Raw genomic sequence first — 18,951 nt, forward strand, 5'->3', positions numbered from 1 at the left:
TGGGAGCATCTAGCCTATAGGGATAGGCAACTCCAGGCCTCGAGGGCTACATTACTGCATGTCTTCCAACATACTCTTCTCTGGCATGTTCTAATTGGGATCAGTCAAGAGTCGGGCTTGGAAATCTGGAATTCATGCAGACACTACGGCCCTCGAGGACTGGAGTTGCCTATCTCTGATCTAACACAAATTTGAACAAGAGTCTAGAACGAATTCACCGTGCATCTAAACAGAGGCGGAGGACATGAATTTGTGACATTGGTGTGAACACAGCACCAAGTGACAGATATTACTTTAAATTAGAGTACATGTGATCAGGGCTGCGACAGACTGGCGACCTGTCCAGGGTGTACCCCGCCTTTGCCCATCAGTAGCCGGGATAGGCTCCGGCACCCCCGCGACCCCGACAGGGAAGAAGCGGCCAAGATGATGAATGAATGAATGTGATCAGGGATAGGCAACTCCAGGCCTCGAGGGCCGCAGTGTCTGCATGATTTCCAGATATCTAAGCCCTTCTCATGACGGATTACCTGGTTCAGGTGTGTCCAGCCAATTAGAACATGTCAGGGCAGGGGATGTGGAGAAACATGCAGGAATGCGGCCCTCGAGGCCTGGTGTTGCCTATCCCTGCTTTAGACCATTGGTGTCCCAGAAACCCTGCCTTATCTGCTGTTAATTACCTGGATCAGGTGTGTTTACCAACATGAAGCCTCAATAACAAGTTGGTTGGATAACATGCTGGACACCGGCCCTCGAGGTCATGATTTGAACACCCCTGTGTTAGACGAAAGGCAAACAAGTCAAGATAAAGTAACTGTTTTAAATGAATTGATACATATTTGATTTGTTTTGCTAATTTGTCGTGAAACTTCACAATCTTTACACCACCAGAGTTTGTTTTAGCAACAACAGAACTCCATTAAAGGATGGGAAGATCCTCTCATCTCGCTGCTATGCAGCCTTTCACTCTCATCCTGGGGGAAATCAAAAATGGCAGCATTGATAAAAGTGGAAACATGAAAGACTTTTCTCCTGGACTGTATGCTTGGCTGGTCTTCTTTGCCGAGGCTTGGAAGTGTTGCTTTCAAATCAGGTGAACTTCTTGGCCATCCATATGGTCTTCCTTTACTGTGTAAAGACAACCTGTCCACCAAGACTCTGTGATACAAAAATACCAGGAATAAAGTAAACAAATGAAATGTTTATTAACCGAAGATTGTTTTTTTTTCTTTACAACAAACTCTTATCACAGTACAGTCTTTAAATGACACTTAACCCTTTTAGTACATGTTAACCACACTGAAGAAGAGACAATGAACACATCAGTGATTCCTCCATCATGGTTCACTATTAAAAACATTAACAAGCTAAAAGATCTGCAACTTTTTAGTCCAAAAAGAACACAACACCTTGCTTTTCTCAAATAGAAAGATCTGAATCAAGAAAAAAAAATCTTTTTCTACAACAGTTTTTTTTTCTTTACATGTGTACATATTTCCATTTTTGTGTGGATTTTCCCATTTTTCAGTTCAGACACTAGAAGAGGCAGAGGATGCTGGGAACAGTTTATCCAAACGTCGCTCCTTGCGCATCAGCATAAGTCTCTGTTTCCTTTGCGATTCGGTGAGGGAAATCCGTAAGAGGTTTGTATTTACACACACTCAGAGACAAGTTCTGACTCAAAACAATGACGAGACAAACTATGAGAGATACTGAAAGGGTTAAGGCAAGAATAGAAAAATAAAGAACTAGTAAAAACAACAGAAATGTTGTTTCTCTCTTATATTCAGCTTATAACACCCAGATTCTAAGAAGCTGTGGGAGTGAGTGATTCACATAATCATGACCTCTTTACACAACCCTTCCAATTATCCCATATTTACAGCAAAACAGAACCAAAAGAAAAGAATCCACTGGAAATCGACAAGGTATCAATGAGCAAAATGAGATTTAAAAAACTGTATAAGGTATCACGTGTCTTTTTTTTTTTATATCAAACTGATGAACAGAGCTGGGAAAAGCTGGTTTCCATGATCTTTTGTACCTTTTTGATTGATGGATGATGGCGTTTTATACATCACAGGGTTTCATTGTGTGCGACACAAGAACCCAGATGACAGTGACACTTATGAGTTCTGAAGAGGGAGGGATGATCAGGTGACCCACAAAAAGATGTGTTGAAAGGACAAGACATGACACAGCTGTGCTCATGAGTCAGGATGGCGGCATGCCGCTCTCCTCTTCTGTGGCCAAACCATTGACTGTATGTGAGAACTAGACCAAGCAAGTGTGATGTCACCGGGGACGCAACCATACACTTTCTTCACGATTGGGATCATAGTTGGATTCTTGGGTCACGGTTTAGGTTTTGGTTCAATATGTGATTTGTGTATCATTAAAAAAAAAAAAAAATCAAGAAAAAATAATTAAAAAAAAATTGCAAATTAACAAAGAAGAGAAACTTTTAGCTTTTACTAAGCCAAGTCCAGGAGTCTGAAACCTGAGGCTCCAGAGCCTCTTTTATTCCTCCATTGTTGAAATGTTAGATAGGCCTAACCAATTAAAATAATGGTAAAAGGTTAAATCTACCGTCAGAGTGACATTATCTTATTGCATTTACAGGTATAGATTTGAAATAATTTGGATTCTACTCTAATGTTGTCATGTTTTTATTTACTAGTAAAAGAAGAAAAATGATGACCAAAAAGACAAAAGTCAATAATAAAAAATCTCCTGTTTCTTGCATTTTAATTAAAGTAAATCTGCTGCAGCTGGAGGATCTGATTAAACACAGGATGTGTTTTATTTTGAAAGGACCTTGCATTGCTGCTGTCAAAAGTGAAACAAGTTAAACTTGTTATGCATAAAAAATTGTAGAAATAATTTCAAAGTTGTGTTTTATAAAAATGGCTTAATGGCCCCAAAAACATAAATAAAGTGTATTTTTCTAACTTTGAGGTGAAACTTTGCGGCTCTTTGTGAGTTTCGGTCCATAAGAACCTGGACCAATTGGCTCTTTCAGCATTTAAGGTTGCAGACCCCTGACATAGTGTAATGTAAGAAAAAAAGAACAAGAAATTCTTACACATATTGGACACTGTAGTAGTCTGACTACACTCCAGTAGTCAGAATTGTGGGCGATTATTGTGGTATTTCTTAACGTCATTCATAGAAAAATCTTTACTTTCATTTCCAACAAAATTAAGTCAATTTAGTTGACATTTTTTAGATATGGCCACCGACGTGTTGAAGCCAGAGATCGTCAGTAAGAAGTTACTAGTTCAAATTGGTCTCAGTCATTGTTTGTATGGCAACCAAACTGAGCTTGTTGGAAGGCCACACCCACACTTGAAACCGGGCTTGATATAATCTGTTAAACGTTTTGATCGTTCAACAGGAGACCACATACTTTTATTGAGACATAAAAAAATATCACGGAAATTATTAAATTATCAATAACATGTTTAAAAAAGGTATCAGAGATCTGACAAATAGAATGACAGAATGATAGTGGTTTATTTCTCTAAAGTAGTCTATGGGGTTTTGACTTCTTGGAGCCAGCAAGTACTTCCTGTTTTGAACATGAAGGGGAGGAGTCACTTACTCCAGTTCTATTATACAGTCAATGGGCCAAACAAGAACTATCACCATTCACTTCCGTTTATAAAAGGACGCTTTTTTAAAAACACCTTTTTGTGTCTAAAAGAGAGAAACTGCAGACGCTTGTGGAGTCGATTTAAACTCTGGTGGGGAAATCTCTAAAGCTGGCTTCAGTTCCACATAAAATGCATGAGCTTCTCCATTGAACCCTGCTTATAATCTCATTTTAACAACCGGGATCACAGAAGTGAAGAAATCAAAAGAACGACTGAATACAAAACAAAAAACTCAATGAAGCGGATGTGTAAACACATTCTTGCCGCGGTGCAGCTTTTGTGCTTGCTCTTTTCAGCTGCTGTCACACGTCTCTGCAAGGCTGCTCTGAAAATGACAGCTTTTTTTTTCTACCAAATCAAAGCTAAAGTCATGCTGCTTAGTCAGGTGTTCAGAGTTTTAGTATCCATTCCAACATTAAGCAATATGCACAGACTTTTGTCTATTCACACGAAACAAACCAAGATTTCACCAAATGAAAGTGTCATTTTTACTTCAAGCTCTGGAGCCTGTTTTTATGCTGAAGCAGGATTTTTTTTTTTTTTCTGAGGTAGAAAACTGTCCTGATGTCTGCCATCATGCTAACAAGGTACAGGCGAAACAAAAAGTTCTGAGTCCTAAGCAGGAGCCAGACATTTCTCTTTCTAAAATGATTTGTTTGAGATGGACGGACGTATAAAAAGTTTTCCTAAAAAACTTTTTTCCAGAAGTGCTATTAAGGACTAATGAAATTCCTGTTTTTGTTTCTTTAACATGTTCTTGTGCCATTTTTCTGATGATAGGGTAAGAAAATTGAGCTCAAAATTACATTTTTGGAGTATTTCTTTATTCAAATAATAGTGAATCAGGAGCAGACAAAAACAACAAAGTTTAAAAAAGATTGTAGTTGTGACGTCACTAGTACAATGAGCGAGTCAAGAGTTCCCTGCTCTGCTCTACTCTAGTTAATCCACGTGCAGACAAATAGATCCATGCACGTCTTTGTTTACCTTGTCTAAGCAAGTATATCTGGATAAAAACTGTACGGCTGGATAGCTCCAATATTGCTCACTATTTTAGCTTGGGGGTGTGAAGGGAGGTAAACTAGTGAGAGATTGTGTAAACAGATAGCTTTTAGCAATGGGGGAGGGGAGGAGATGGGTTGCCAACGGATGCCAACACTCTTGCCAACAACTCAAAGGCAATTTTAAAATAGTCTACAGCGTCCCCCATGTATTTGCATTTCTTTATTTGCAGTTTCACGTATTCGCAGATTTTTTTTTAGTCACATGACTCTTCCAGTTTGTCACAAAAACTTCAACGACCTTAGACGCTTTTATTAAATTTTTGCATCCAAAGGAGGTGCTGGGGTGATGAGGTGTATCCCCACACAGAGGAGGGGGAGCACCGACGGGCACTCCCCCTCCTCTCTCTATGCCCCTGCATGGAGAGAGGGTATCAGCTGACACAGAAGGGTTAAAAAAAATAATCCTTATATGCTAAAGAAGATAGTCGCAAAGGACAATTATCATCCAGAGGAGGTGTTTATTATTTGATTATTATTCTGATTTTTACGTCACAGACAGACATAGTGAGACTCCTCATCATTATCATAAAGTACGCTGCGCTACAGTCTGAATTAAAAAAAACAAAACAAAAAAAAAAACGTTTTATGTTAAGTAATACTCCAAAGTTCTAACTGTTTCAAATGTTTTACAAGGCGTTTTTGATGAGTATAACTTTGGCCACGGGGGAGGGGGATTCTATGTATTCATGGATTCCGCATATTCGCGGATGCCTCTGGTGCCTAACCCCCGTGAATAAGGGGGTAATTACTCTACTGCTGCTCTGCAGAAACTATGTTCTCGAAAACGACACGTTTTTTTAATTTAACCTGAAAACAGCATAATTGTAATTAAGTACCACTGGGAATGCTTTTAAAATAAATCCAAAGATGATTGGGTCTTTGACAAATGGGGCATTTGAAAGAACAGGTTTGATACTTCAGAGCAGTGCAGCTAGACTAACGCCGTCCCTCAGTGACCCACACAGAAACACAGGCTGGACACAGTCAGCACTGTGGACAACAGGAGCAGGACTGGACTCTCCTCGTTTAATAAGCCTGACTGTCTGTAAACAGATTAGACACTCGCCGACCTTCTGGCGTACTCAAATTTGCGCCTGCGTGACATGGCTTTAATCATCCTCACTCATCAGCTTTTCCTCCCTTTTTTTTTCGCTCCTCTGCCACCACGTGCCATATGGTGCTGAGCTGAGGAGCCCTGAGAGACGCAGGAGACATCTGACTCGCTACGATCTGTGCTTATTTAATCAACAGCTCTGGCTGGTGCTTGTTCTGGCCTGCAGGAATCTTTTGTGCACCGCCACACTGCATTCACACATGGTAACATGACCAGTGTGGTAACAGGTGATGGTCATTCTCTTCAAAAGAGGCAGTGAAAGGGAAGGGATGTGTTGGGGCAGAGGTATTGATGGATTAGGACAGATGTGCCTCAGCGGAGGGAGGGAGATTCTTTATTTAGAGTTTGGCATTTCAATCTCATTTCCAGGAGAATTAACCAAAACACGAGTCAGAAGTTTTTAAAAAAGTAAGACTGATCTTGAAAAAATAAAAAACTTCTAAAACAGAATTATTTGACTAACAATTATTTTCTTTCTTTAATGTATGCAGGTACTCTACATGTATTTGCCGAAGAATCTGCAAAATGACACCAACTATTGTGTAATTATCTTAATATTCACCAAAAACAAACAAAAACACAATTTCATCCTAAAAAATGTCTGAATATCCGACAGACTGGCGACCTGTCCATGGTGCACCCCGCCTTCGCCCATCAGTAGCCGGGATAGGCTCCGGCACCCCCGCGACCCCGAAAGGGACGATGCGGTCAGGAAAATGAATGAATGAATGAAAATGTCTGAATACACATTTCCTTGTGTAGAAAAAGTGCACTGATGATTTAAAATATAACTGAAGTTTAAAAAGTATATTAATACAAAATACAAAGTGTTTTCTCTTTAAAAAGTGCCATTTTACTGCACAGTGTCTAATGACTCTGGCTCCGGTTGTGTTTTTGTTTATCTGCAGTCCTAACAATTATTAATTCCTTCCTAAACATTAATGTAGACATTTACTTAAAAAAATTACATCCTAATTATTAAAACCGTTTATGTTCAGGTGAGATTGCTGAGTGAAGACACACAGATATTTCAAAAGTCATAAATAAAAGCAAAATGAGCTTCAGAAATTTTGCTTTTTAATAGCTGATTGAGAAAAATCTTTTCAGCTTAAAACATTAAACCGTAATGTGTCCTTATAAACAGAAATGATTAAAATGTTGAGTTTTTTTCTATTTCTTACTCTGTGTTGTCTTAAACTTTGCCAACTGTGATGACACAAAGATGAAGGAAACAAATGGCCCCATTGAAAGGAATTGGGATACAACCAGATCATAGTCTAAATTTGTTTAAAAACCTGCTAAACTTGAGAACAAGAGCGCTTTACATCAGCTCTGTTAATCTAATGTTTAAGTTCTCAAAGAGCGGCCCACCCACGAACCAAAGGCGACTAGCAGGAATGTTTTTTGGTGGTCCACAATAAATTATAATTGACGGTTTTATTAATTCGACTGTACAGTGCTTGGAAAGAATGAATCTCCGGTTTTCTGGCAGTAATTATTCCCAGAGGTCTACAGCGTAGTGTTCTTATGTCACCACTGGGGGGTAGACCATGTCACTGTTCCTGGGAAAAGAACATGAACTGTATGTAGAACTGGACCGAGTGAATGTGACATCACCCTTAGAAAATGCCTTACTCCCCGGTCCAGCATATTGAAGCCACTTCAGTGACCGTTTTTTTCATATTCCGGATGTCGCCATGTTGGAGTCAGGCGACAGTGATTGGTCCGAGATGGTCTGAGTCATTGTTTCTATGGCAACCACTGCTGCCAATCAGGAGATAACTTGTTCGAAGTCCACACCCTTTCCTCTAAAAGTGGCTCGAAAGAATCTGTGAATCGAGGTGGTTTGATTGGTCAATTTATAACATGAATAACTTGCGATAAAGTAAAAATAAAATGTAAAACATTTGGATTCATCAAGAACGTGTTAAAAAAGGTAGCTGAGCAAGAATGGTTATTCTGACAAATAGAATAACTGAGTATTAGCTGTTCATTTCCCTGTGGGATTTTGGCTTCCCGGAGCCAGCAGCAGGTACTTCCTGTTTGGAACGTGAGGGGGGGAGGGGTTGTTCAGTCCAGTTCTCTTTTACAGACAGTGGAAGAGAAGAAGGGACCATGTGACCACAGAACTGAAAATGGAGTCAGAGTGAGACTTGGAGCTGGTTCATTTGACAAAAAAACAAAGACATACTTTGTCTACAGTAAGTTTACTGGTGAGGGGCACACCGGTGAACTTAAACACCTAAAAAAAGGTTATGTTGTACTGCAGACAATGTCTGAATCCGGTGAAGCTGTGACAGAAGCTAGCTTCCTGGTAGCTTGAGAAATAGCCATATGGAGCAAGATGTTCAGAGACAGAATTTGTAAGAGAAAAAGCAAAAAAAACAAACATTGGCCTCCAGTCCAATGTTGGGTTTCTAATTTGGCCCTCCGCTATCATCAGTTGAGAACATAGATCTACTAGGAGTCAGGATAAAACCTAAGTCAAATTAAATTTGTTCACATTAAAAACAGATGACCATAGATAATGCCATTAAACTATGCTTAGTCACTCTGAAACTCATCTAATATTCATCAGTGCGTTTTCCTAACAACTTTAACCCAAGAAGAAACTTTTTTAGAGATTCCTGACATCTTTTGACAGCACCTAGTAAATGATGATAGATCTGCTTAAACCACCTTTGTTTCTGTTCTTGTTGGTCCTTTTCTTTGCTTCAGTAGGAGAAAAGGACATCTGCATGAGCATCACTGACAGCTGATTTACAGATGTTGATGATATGGGTGATGACAATAAAAATGTCTTACATTTCAATCTTCTGTTTGAACTTGAAAAACTCCCTGACGTAGTAACACAACCCATTTGAAATCAATAAATACCTTTTTTTAATTTTTTCACTGCCACAAACAAAACCAGTAAAAATGTTTTTGCAAATCATAGGCCTCACTATTGCTTCAAAAACCTCCACATCTGACCAGCTGTTTGTCTTCACACTGACCAAGCGTTCTGACGACATGACACGAAATGGGGATCAAACTCAAGATGTAACACAGTGACTGTGGTGGGAGTGATAATGGCCTCAGTTTCCTCCTGAGTCTCACACACCCACACTCACTCGCACTTCGCCGTCACAGTTACGGCATTAAAGCACAGCCTCTGCGCCAAGTCCGTCCTGTGTGTGTTTTCTGTGCAAACGCTGACATACACACGCAAGTCCGTGTTGTGAATCCACAGGGAGAGTCGTGAGATGGTGGAGGCCGTGTGGCAGCCCAGCAGTGGAAGGAGGGAGGAGAGCGTTAGTTGTTCTGAAGGCAGTCCAGATCCACAGAGCAGCAAACGTTCCCATTCTGAGCAACACAGAACCACAGAGAGAGCATGAAACACCAAAACAGTTTTATTCACAACACTGCTTTAGAGTCTGAACCACTTTCAGGAAAAAATGCACAGTCTGTGGAAAAAGGTTATTTGACCAAGAGAAGTCAAACCAAACTGAAAGACTATTGTCTACTGAGCACATCCTTTCTCAGATAAAGAATAAAGAATAAATATTCACTTTTTTAGTGTTCCAAAAGTAATATATAATCATATATATGAGTATAGTTTACTTAGAAAGACTTACAAAAATCATGTTATGGCCCCTTTAAATTATTTTATTAAAGTCCTCCATCATGAGAAAAATTCTACAAGAACATGTTAAAACCATCATTTTCACTGGAGTGGGTCTTTAAGTGAAGGAAAATGTTTGAGTTGTGTGCGAGTGACTTTAGCGTTAGCATAAGTTCTGTGCTCACTAAAGTGACGTTAACACCACACAAAACATTTCAAAGCAGTGGACGCCACGCTTAAGCTCTCTTTGATTTGTTTTCTGACTGCCTGGATCCGGATTTAAGTAAAAGCAGAACCAAGTAACAAAAGGATCGGCTACAAAAACGACTTTTGACATTTGTCAAGTTTGCCTACTTTAATTTATGAGTCAGTTTAGTTAATATCAGTTTATTAGTATAGTTTAGTGGTTAAAGACATTGAGAAGTAATTATATGTTTTTACATATTTATAAATAGATGCATTACTGCTAACTTCCTACATAAAAAACAATTTAAAAAATCATTAACCAAACTAATCAAAGTACCCTGTGATTAAAATTGTGAAAAGAAAAGAAAAAGACCGTTTCATCATTTCTTACATTTAACTGAGGCAAACAGTTTCTATGTTTCTTGGTGTATTTGGCACTTAAATATGACTCTTTGGATAAATTCTGTTTTTTTGCTGGTAAATTATTGCAACTAGGTTATATCAGACTGGGCTTGTTGGGAGAAACAAACTTTTAATAACCAAACTTAGACATGCGAGCAGCAAGAGCGACAAAGCAGAAGAAAAAGAAGAGCTGAAGACCAGACAGTGAAATACACGGAGGGTAATTAACTGAAATGAAGACAGCTGTGGATGATCAAACACCAGAGCGTGGTAATACCTACAGCTTTTGTTATTCTTTAATCTGAGATTTTTAAAGAGTAGTATAAAACATTATTAACCTACATTCTGCAGTCCTTTCATAATCAGTCAGGAATTTGAACTTCTCCATACATTAACTTTGTGTTGAGAGGAACAAAAATAGCAACAAAACACGTGACAGTAAACTTAATTGGAATTGGGGTGTAGTGATTAATCAATTAATCAAATAATTGATTTCTATTCCTGTGATCCAACTAGATTAATCTGTCTGAGTCAAGTTGTTAATAGAATCAAATCAAATTGATGAATACAGATAAAAACTTGATATTGGAAAATACCCTTTAGATTGAGACATGGTAGGTTTATTTTACTATGAAGTGGAACTATTTTTCAAGACTTGTTATATATGTATATATATATATATATATATATATATATATATATAATGGATACTGATTGGCTTTTTTGAACAGAAATTGGGTTAAAACCCCTTTAAAAAAAATTAACCCGAATAATAAAGTTGGCCGAACCCCAATTTTGTCAACTTTTGGCCAAAGAAAAAAACAGTTTTTCTGGCATACAAACACCATAACCAAGTTTCCCGGCAGCATTTGCATGAGCAGGGCTGCTGACACAACTGACTTTCAGCAGAGGAGCAGCTGGATGAAAGTCGTGATCGTGTCCCTGTGAAATTGTGGGTGTGTAAACTGGATTATGGCTGCGTATGTCAATGACTAAAGTGATTTCTCCTGTAATCAGATTTTTCCAAGACACCAGGTTACCTCAGTGTATGCGACTTATTTTTCTGCTTTTTTTAATCTAGGAGGCAGAAAGTGAAAAATGGCATGACTGCAACTTTAAATAAAAAAACAAAAAAAAAAAAACACAGTTTTTGTGAAGTTATGTTGTAGAATGAACAGTTTCCAGTTTGTATTTATTCCTTTTTTTGCATACCTACCTTACACTTGCAGGTGGTGCAGGGTGACTGGGGCATGTGCCATGTGTCCCCGCTGAGGCGGGTGACACCTGTGGGATCCTTGCACGTCTGCCGGATATCATAGGACAGGTTTTCAGCCAGGCAGGGGTCTGTGATGCAGCGAGGGCAACACTCGCCCTCCGCCACCGCTGTGTGCTCGCACATCAACACGGGACAAACCAAAGGCCAGCATTCCACCTCCCCCACCTGTAGAGGCGCCAACCAAAGAAAAGGAGATGGAGATATTACTGTGTGTGTTCTGCAGCGTGGAATAAGTTACTGCTCACAGGGTGACGGGTTTGCCTCATCCTAAACTAGAAAGATAACAGTTATTTGCGTTCTTAAACAAACTCTAACCAACATTCTATCAACACTATGAGAGAAAACATATCGAACATTTACTCTACTCACGATAAGTTAGGGACATTGTTATTCATGCGCTTTTTACTAGTGTTTTTACAGTTTTTGTCTGAATTTTAATGAGATGCTTACAAACTCCCTTTGATATAACTAATTATGAATGGAAGGAAACACAATTTTTAATCAGTTTGATATTTATTACTCCAAAAATTCAAACAATAATCCAGAAAGCCCTATAACTTCAGTTGTCCCTGTCAATACAAAATTACTTTACTTTATAGCAGGTATTTTCAGCATTTACCACAATGGCAGCTTGACAGGGATGTCTCATTGTCCTCACTATATCTATATAGTGTATATCTATATAACTATACTAGATGTCTTCCACTAGTAGTTCTGCCAGGCCACTTGGGGGTGGAGTACTATCATCCAATCTGTGCTTCAGGTGGTCTCAGATGTGCTCTTTGGGCTTCAGGTCAGAGGTCATTGCTGGTCATACCATTTGAGCCACTCCCACTTCCTGAAGTCTGTCTTTGACAATTCTTACATAGACAGTTTTTGGTGTTCTGGTGGAACTGGAGGATGATGATGGTTCTATGATGGTTCTGAGGTAAGAATGTGGAGGACTGGAACATACAACAACCAAATGGGTTTTACCATAACTGGTGATGCCTGCACAGACTGTTACACTTCCTCCACCAAAGCAAACCTTTGGGGGCATGTTGACCTTGGCATATCAATCAGTTTCCCTTCTCCAGCAACACTGATGACCATTGTTTCTTTGCAAAGTAACCAGACACTCATCAGTGAACAGGACAGTAGACCATTGATACATTGCCCAGGTCACATGGTCTTGTTTCCACTGTAGACGTTCACACCAGTGTCTTGATGTCAGTGGAGTCACCTGCAACTGTTTTCTGGCATTCAAGTCAAAGCAGTGGAGTCGGTTGTGAATGGTTCATTTGAAAACCCTAGTACCCTCACATCTGGTAAACGGGTCTGCAGCTGTGTGGTGTTTGCTCAACCACGTCTGAGTCAGAGGTTCTTAGATACTAGTCATGGTTGTGGTCTGTCACTGGTGGGGCTCCACTCCTGAGTCTGTCACAAACTCTGATAGGATTTCAGAGTCTACTGATGACACTTTGAAACTCACCAAGTTCACCTGCAATACCTGACTGACTACAAACAGCTATGACCAGGTGGTGATGCTCATCTGTTAAATATGTCATTTGTTCATGGCTGTTTTAATGATGACCTTGGAATGACTTACCGGCAAAATCAGCTTATTATACCTAAAGAGTATTTAAATTGACGCCAAATTGAAAAAGTTTTTCCTTTTAGAAATGTTTGTTTTTGGCTTCAATAAGTAAGACACACTGTACACAGCAATACTGCTATGTTGACAACACAGAATTAGGTGTCTATCCCCACTATCCAATTGTCTCCCCTTCCTGAAGATCTGTGAACTGAAACAACCACTGTGTATACAAAATCCATTGGTTTTCTCAATATCGCTAACTTACTCTGAATAGTGACCTTCTTGACAAAAACTTAACACATTTATAAGACAGCACAGAGCCTTTGTGAATTTGTGTCAGTGTTATACTTGTGTACAGACCATGCAGCGACACTGCTGGCAACCATACATCCAAGACGCTCCGCTGCGGTAGAGCGTTCGCCCGCTCTGGTCCAAACACTGACTGGCGGGCTTGTTGTCACAGCCCGGACAACATAACAGATCCTCCTCTGGGTCTTCGCAGTCACAAGGTCTCCTTCTGCAGTATGTCTGTCCGTCCTACAGAAGACAGATCCAGGTAGACGGGTCAAACTATGGCTTCACATTATTGCATAAAAAGGGACAGTTTAAAGAATGGATGCAGAGCTGTTGCAAAAAAGGTGATTAACACATAAAAAAAAAGTAGGAGTCAGTTTGACATTCGTGAGATTAAAAAGAGAACTATATAACACAGAGCAGCAAAAACTTTGGCTTAAAAAGTGCTATTGTAAAAAACATATTTCCAGCATCTAATAATCAACAGCTATAGTCAGAACTTCAGCTATATCCTAATATCTTTGCAACAACAGACACATATTAAACACAAGATTGGAGAAAAGCAGACAATTAATGAGTAACGTATGTACCAATCTGTTTTTGTTCAAATATTTCAATGTTTACGATAGAGACAGCAGTAATTAAATGAGCCATTGAAATTGGCTCAACATAACATTTTTCAAAGTCATTCAGCATCTAGTTCTTTTATGAACCGCAATAACAAAGGTTCACTGGGAAAATTGAATTCGTGTTTCACCGTTTATAGAACAGGAGGTGAATTTAATTTGATTTATTTTTAATAACAGTATTATTCAGTATTCTAGCCTTTTGTAAATCTAATTCAACATACTGTGAACTTCATACTGGATGTAAACACGATGTTATCATTTAATATTTTCCAAGAACATGCTGACTGAAGGTTCTCTTTTATGATCATTTCTAATCCTAAACCTAAGGAATCTATGTGTCTAGAATCAAAGATTATGAGCAAAACTATTAGTGATGCATAACTACTGTTTGAAAGTTTCTTTTTAAGATGGACATCTATAAAATAGCTTAAATGTTTTAATATGAAGCTATAGCACATGCATGATTTGGACGAATTAAGATCAAAATAGTTACCACACTCTTTGGTGGGGGAAGGTTTGTTTTCCCATTTGACCCCCCAGTGAGCCAGTGAGCAACCCCAATTGGAAACCATTTGGTGGTTTAACACTTTAACACTGGAGATGTCGCACATGACGCCTAAACAATACATGCTCTTTGACATATCTTTGAACATTTATATGATCAGCTGATTCTGACTTGGAGGAAAAAATGGCTTTTCATATTGGCTTTGCAAAGTGTCTTTTCTCCCCAACAGAGAAAGCTGATTTACAGTCCTTTACTACTGTAAAGTGTTATATATCAGCATTACGCTGCTTGTCTCTGTTTCAAAGCCAACTAGAATTAATTGTGTAAATGGTTGAAGAGTTGTAGTCCAAAGATTGTGAACACTGGAGATCAAGCCCCAGAGCTGAAGGGATAACCCCCATCCGAACACTTAATGGCGAGTGTCAAACAACCACTTTTTCAGTCTTCAGTAACAAAGCAGAGGAGCCACTTGAGATGGCTCTGGAATCTGGGTGCCTCCTAGACGCCTCCCTGGTGAGGTGTCCGGGCATGTCCCACTGCTGCCTCCGTGACCTCCTTAATGGCCCTTCGCTTGCTGGCCTCAGTGATGCCCAGCATGTTTTATGCCCTATAACCCCCTGCATCCCACCTCAAAAGACTCACACCTTTCTCTCCAACCATTGAACTCCTCTACTAAGAAAGTATACTTTTCCTCTTATTTGTCTGGGCTTGGTAAGACGTCATAGACCGCCTGTGTCAGGAAATGTGTACGATGTGGCTCAGAATTCCACAACTCCGCCTATGACAGTTTGCGTTCCACTGAATGCTCCCATCTTGACCCAGCTCCCTGCTGAGGCATCTCGTCCATCCTGCTGGCTCGCTCCTCCTCAATTATTGCTCACAGCTCTTTATGATCTCCACTTGTTGCACATGAATTTTGTATGTTGGGCATGAATCGAATTTAAGTACATTACCTTGTGGTATTGATCATGAGTGTTTTATTTGGCCTTGGCTGAGGTTATACAGCCTCCATCTATTCAGTTCAAGGATCATTTAAGAGAAGCACCCAGCATTCACACGACAGCTTTTATTGCTTTTCTTTAAATATCACTTTTCAAACAGCACATTAATATATATCTAATGAGGCAGTTTAATGTTATACGTTTGGCAGAAGGGCATTAATACAAATGCTACAACTTCAATTCTTTCCCATAGTCGATGTTGTTTTCTCACTATCTCTACCTGGAGAAAACTTTATGGAGCATTTTACTGAACACAGCCAGCACCGTCAGGTCCTGGGACCAATTTGCCACGGAGATGCAAATACTTTCTATAAAATGGATGTTAGAAAAAGTATGATGGTCATAAAAATCACTCTGCATACTATTAAAAGGGCAAACAGAGCCGATGTTTTATTGATGCATAGAGTTTGGCTACCGGGAGAGCTCAGCTTAGTGGTATTGCTGAGGATGACCTTGGTCTTTACAGTTATGGCCCTCGACTTGCTGGGAAAACTCTCGCCAACTGTAATGTGTTGGCAGGATGCATTTATGAGAGCAAGCTCTTCATTTTAATGCCAGCAGTTAGACATGACTTGAATGCCAATGCCACACTGGTGTCTTCAGCGTCTCATCATTGCTATTTTGCTGTCATCTCAGTAATTTTACTGCATTAGCGTGTCCGTATTTATTGTGAATTTGATGTCCAAGGACAGACAACAAAACTAAGTACTTATTAAATTCAATTCAGTCAGTTTATAAAGCGCCAATTCACATCTGAGGTTGTGAAACCTTGGAAGAAATGCAAGAAAAATTTAATAAAAAACATTGAAGTACAAGGTATAAAAACAGTCAACAGGACTCGGTTCATCTTTAATAATTGAAGATGTTTCGCCTTTGCTCTCAGAAGTTATGAATTCTAATAAACAGAGTGAAGAGAGCTGGTAGTAAGCTTTTAGGAAGAAAGTGCTTAAGACACAACGCTCGGTTAGAGCATTTATAGGTTAGCAAAAAGGCTAAATGGTATCAGGTCGTTGGGAATCTGTCTGTCTTTAGCTGGGGTGAGGGGAGGGACAGTCATTAGCACTCTAAGAGACAGTTGTAGACAAATCATTGACTATACCAAATCTGCCAATTCTATTGGGGGGAGGTTTGTCTTTTCTAATTAGAATTGCTACCTCACTCACATCTCACTAAGGCCGAATACAAATTCTTGCCCTACATCTATGGCTTCTCCCTTCCCTTCCAACTATACGGGCATTTAGTGGTGTCCAAAATAGTTTTTTTAGGGGAAGCTATAGGGATCTATCTATAAAAGGAGGATTTCAACGGAGGGCACTTCAGAGGGGGGTGGAGACTGGTTTCAACATTCTCTTTTTGTTTTTCCTTGCAAGTAAAATCGTATTTCTGACCACAATCTCTCTCTTGTCGCAAAGAAATGTTTCAGGTTGTTTAAACCTGACAGTATGCCTCCGTTGGGAGAGTGATCGGCGTCCCTGTGTGAGGAGAAGTGCAGTCCTTCCTCTTCGTGCGCTCTGAAGCACAGAAGTTTACATTTAAATGTAAGTACTGAGTTTTTGCTTACGCATGGTTTTTTAAGTTTCAAAGCTGACGTTATGTATCTTAAGAGCTCTGGCACCATAGCCCCTCCGACTATTGATGACGTCATATAGGGTTAGTAACATCTGAATTTGGTGACTTTTTTGCATAAGTCTCCATTTGAAGGGGTAGGGAGAAAGGGTATGGGGCAGGAATTCAGATTTGGCCAAGCCCATTACTGTCTGTGCATAATCACATTCACTAGAGTTGGTCCTGCAATGTTGATAGGGTCTCTTCAGCGACGGTTGTTTGGTAACTTTTTGTTGCAGTCCTTACTACTCCAAAATACTCTGTTTATAGCTCGAGATTTCCTCATTGGGACGAACCACTTTCATATCTCAAAGTGTTGAAAGGTTTGGAATGGACTGAGATGAGTTTGAGTTTCTTGGATAGTCTAGAGAAAGTTACAGGATTGGCTCTTGTTCATTCTTGTCATGTTCTATCGTGGTCTTTGAAGAAGGTCCAGATTGGATATCTACAAGTTCTTAGGGCGTGGCAAACTTGTTGGTCCTGCTTTTTTATTCCTTTAGAGACTGTAGGCAGTTCTGGTGCAAGGTTATGAACACACAAAGATACCTCCACAGTGACTGGTTGAAATCCAAAAGTACAGTATGTCTTGATCTACGAGGACTCTGTTCACGTCCACATGGAAATATCTGTTCTCTATGATTATTTATCACCAAAAAGTCCAGGAAGGCTTGGCAATTCTACTGGGCTTTTTCCTGGGTGAACCTGATGGTTTTATACGTGTAAAGTACATGAATTTTGGTTTTCCTTTCAGCGACCAGAGGAAACACTATTTCTCCTGCAGAACACAGTGAGTAGGAGCTTGGTAATATTAAAAAAAACAATGTATGTGCATTGTAGTGACTGAGTCTTAGGTAAGAGCAGTGATATAACCCCTATCACAGCCAAAACACATCCCCCAACTACTGTATATAAATATGCATGCAATGCAAACACTGTTAATGAAAAGGTTAGGTGATAATAAGCGCTTCACTGCGGAACGTTTAACAGTCAGATTTAACTACAGTATATTTTTGGTATCACTTTCCTCTCTGTGGGAATCCACAGTCGCCAACTGAAAAAACCGGAGCCATTATCAAGTGAGAAAACAATTCAATTCACACTCCAGAAAACGATTTCTGTATCCCCGTACATTTTCTTTTGCCAACACTCCAGTGAAACAGTTGACAATAAATAACAATAAACATTATTTGCTGGAAGTGTGCAGAGCAGAAACATCTGAAGCGCTGCCAACTGCTTATTGTTGGAGCACAGAGGAAAACCTCAGAGCTATGGCAAAGAAGCCTTCATCGTTTTAATGTGAGGATTTGCTTCTGCTTAAATGAAGACAACAAAATAAAGCCTGTATCCTTCACTTTTTTTCTTTTCTTTTGTAAACTATAACTCCAACAACAATGTTCTATTTACTCTTGATGGAGCGGTTCTATTTGTTATCTCAGCCCAATCTTTTGTTTGTTTGCTTGTTTAAATTATACCTACATAAAACAAAACGTACCATTTGTAAACTTAGATGACTGGAAGCTAAAAAAACAGGTTTGTTACTTATTATGAAACCATATAAAACCAACAGCGCAGTTTTGTGCAAATTTGGTTTAAAATCCACTTATGGCGAACAAACAGTAGATTTAGTTTTACATTTAAACATTTAAAGTTCTGCTATGAAAGTACTATATCTATACAGTTTAGCTTAACAACATGGAAATGTTTGATGTTTTTTTTGTTTTTTACAGATTTCAGAGGGACATAACAGTCAATAAAACGAGCTTTTTCAGTAATATGTAAAATAGAATTTCAACATGTCCATGTTAGGATTTTTTGTCGAAATAAATGTCTTTTTTTACATTCTTATAATTCCCTGGTACATTTTGGGAAAGTCACTTTTAGTTCAAATGAAAGATTTTTTTTCTCGTTCTTTTGGTCACGACCCAGAGCTCATGACCATAGTTGAGTACTGGAACGAAGATCAACCGGTAAATTGAGAACTTTGCTTTCTGGCTCAGCTCTCAGGTACAGTGACCATATAACAGAAGACACCGCTCCAA

General features: G+C 39.3%; 1 protein-coding gene across 1 annotated transcript in view; it reads right to left on the bottom strand.

Moving 5' to 3' along the window:
- Window positions 1-1,181: 1,181 nt before the first annotated feature.
- Window positions 1,182-18,951, bottom strand: part of LOC112140240 (protein kinase C-binding protein NELL1) — a gene marked incomplete at its 5' end in the record, with an annotated part of 18,600 nt that continues 830 nt past the window's right edge. The window contains 3 exon segments of the mRNA XM_024263161.1: window positions 1,182-9,179; window positions 11,243-11,467; window positions 13,239-13,415. Of these exon segments, the coding sequence (XP_024118929.1) occupies window positions 9,129-9,179; window positions 11,243-11,467; window positions 13,239-13,415 (453 nt within the window).

The sequence above is a fragment of the Oryzias melastigma genome, unplaced genomic scaffold, assembly GCF_002922805.2.
Source record: "Oryzias melastigma strain HK-1 unplaced genomic scaffold, ASM292280v2 sc00456, whole genome shotgun sequence".
NCBI classification, from domain to species: domain Eukaryota; kingdom Metazoa; phylum Chordata; class Actinopteri; order Beloniformes; family Adrianichthyidae; genus Oryzias; species Oryzias melastigma.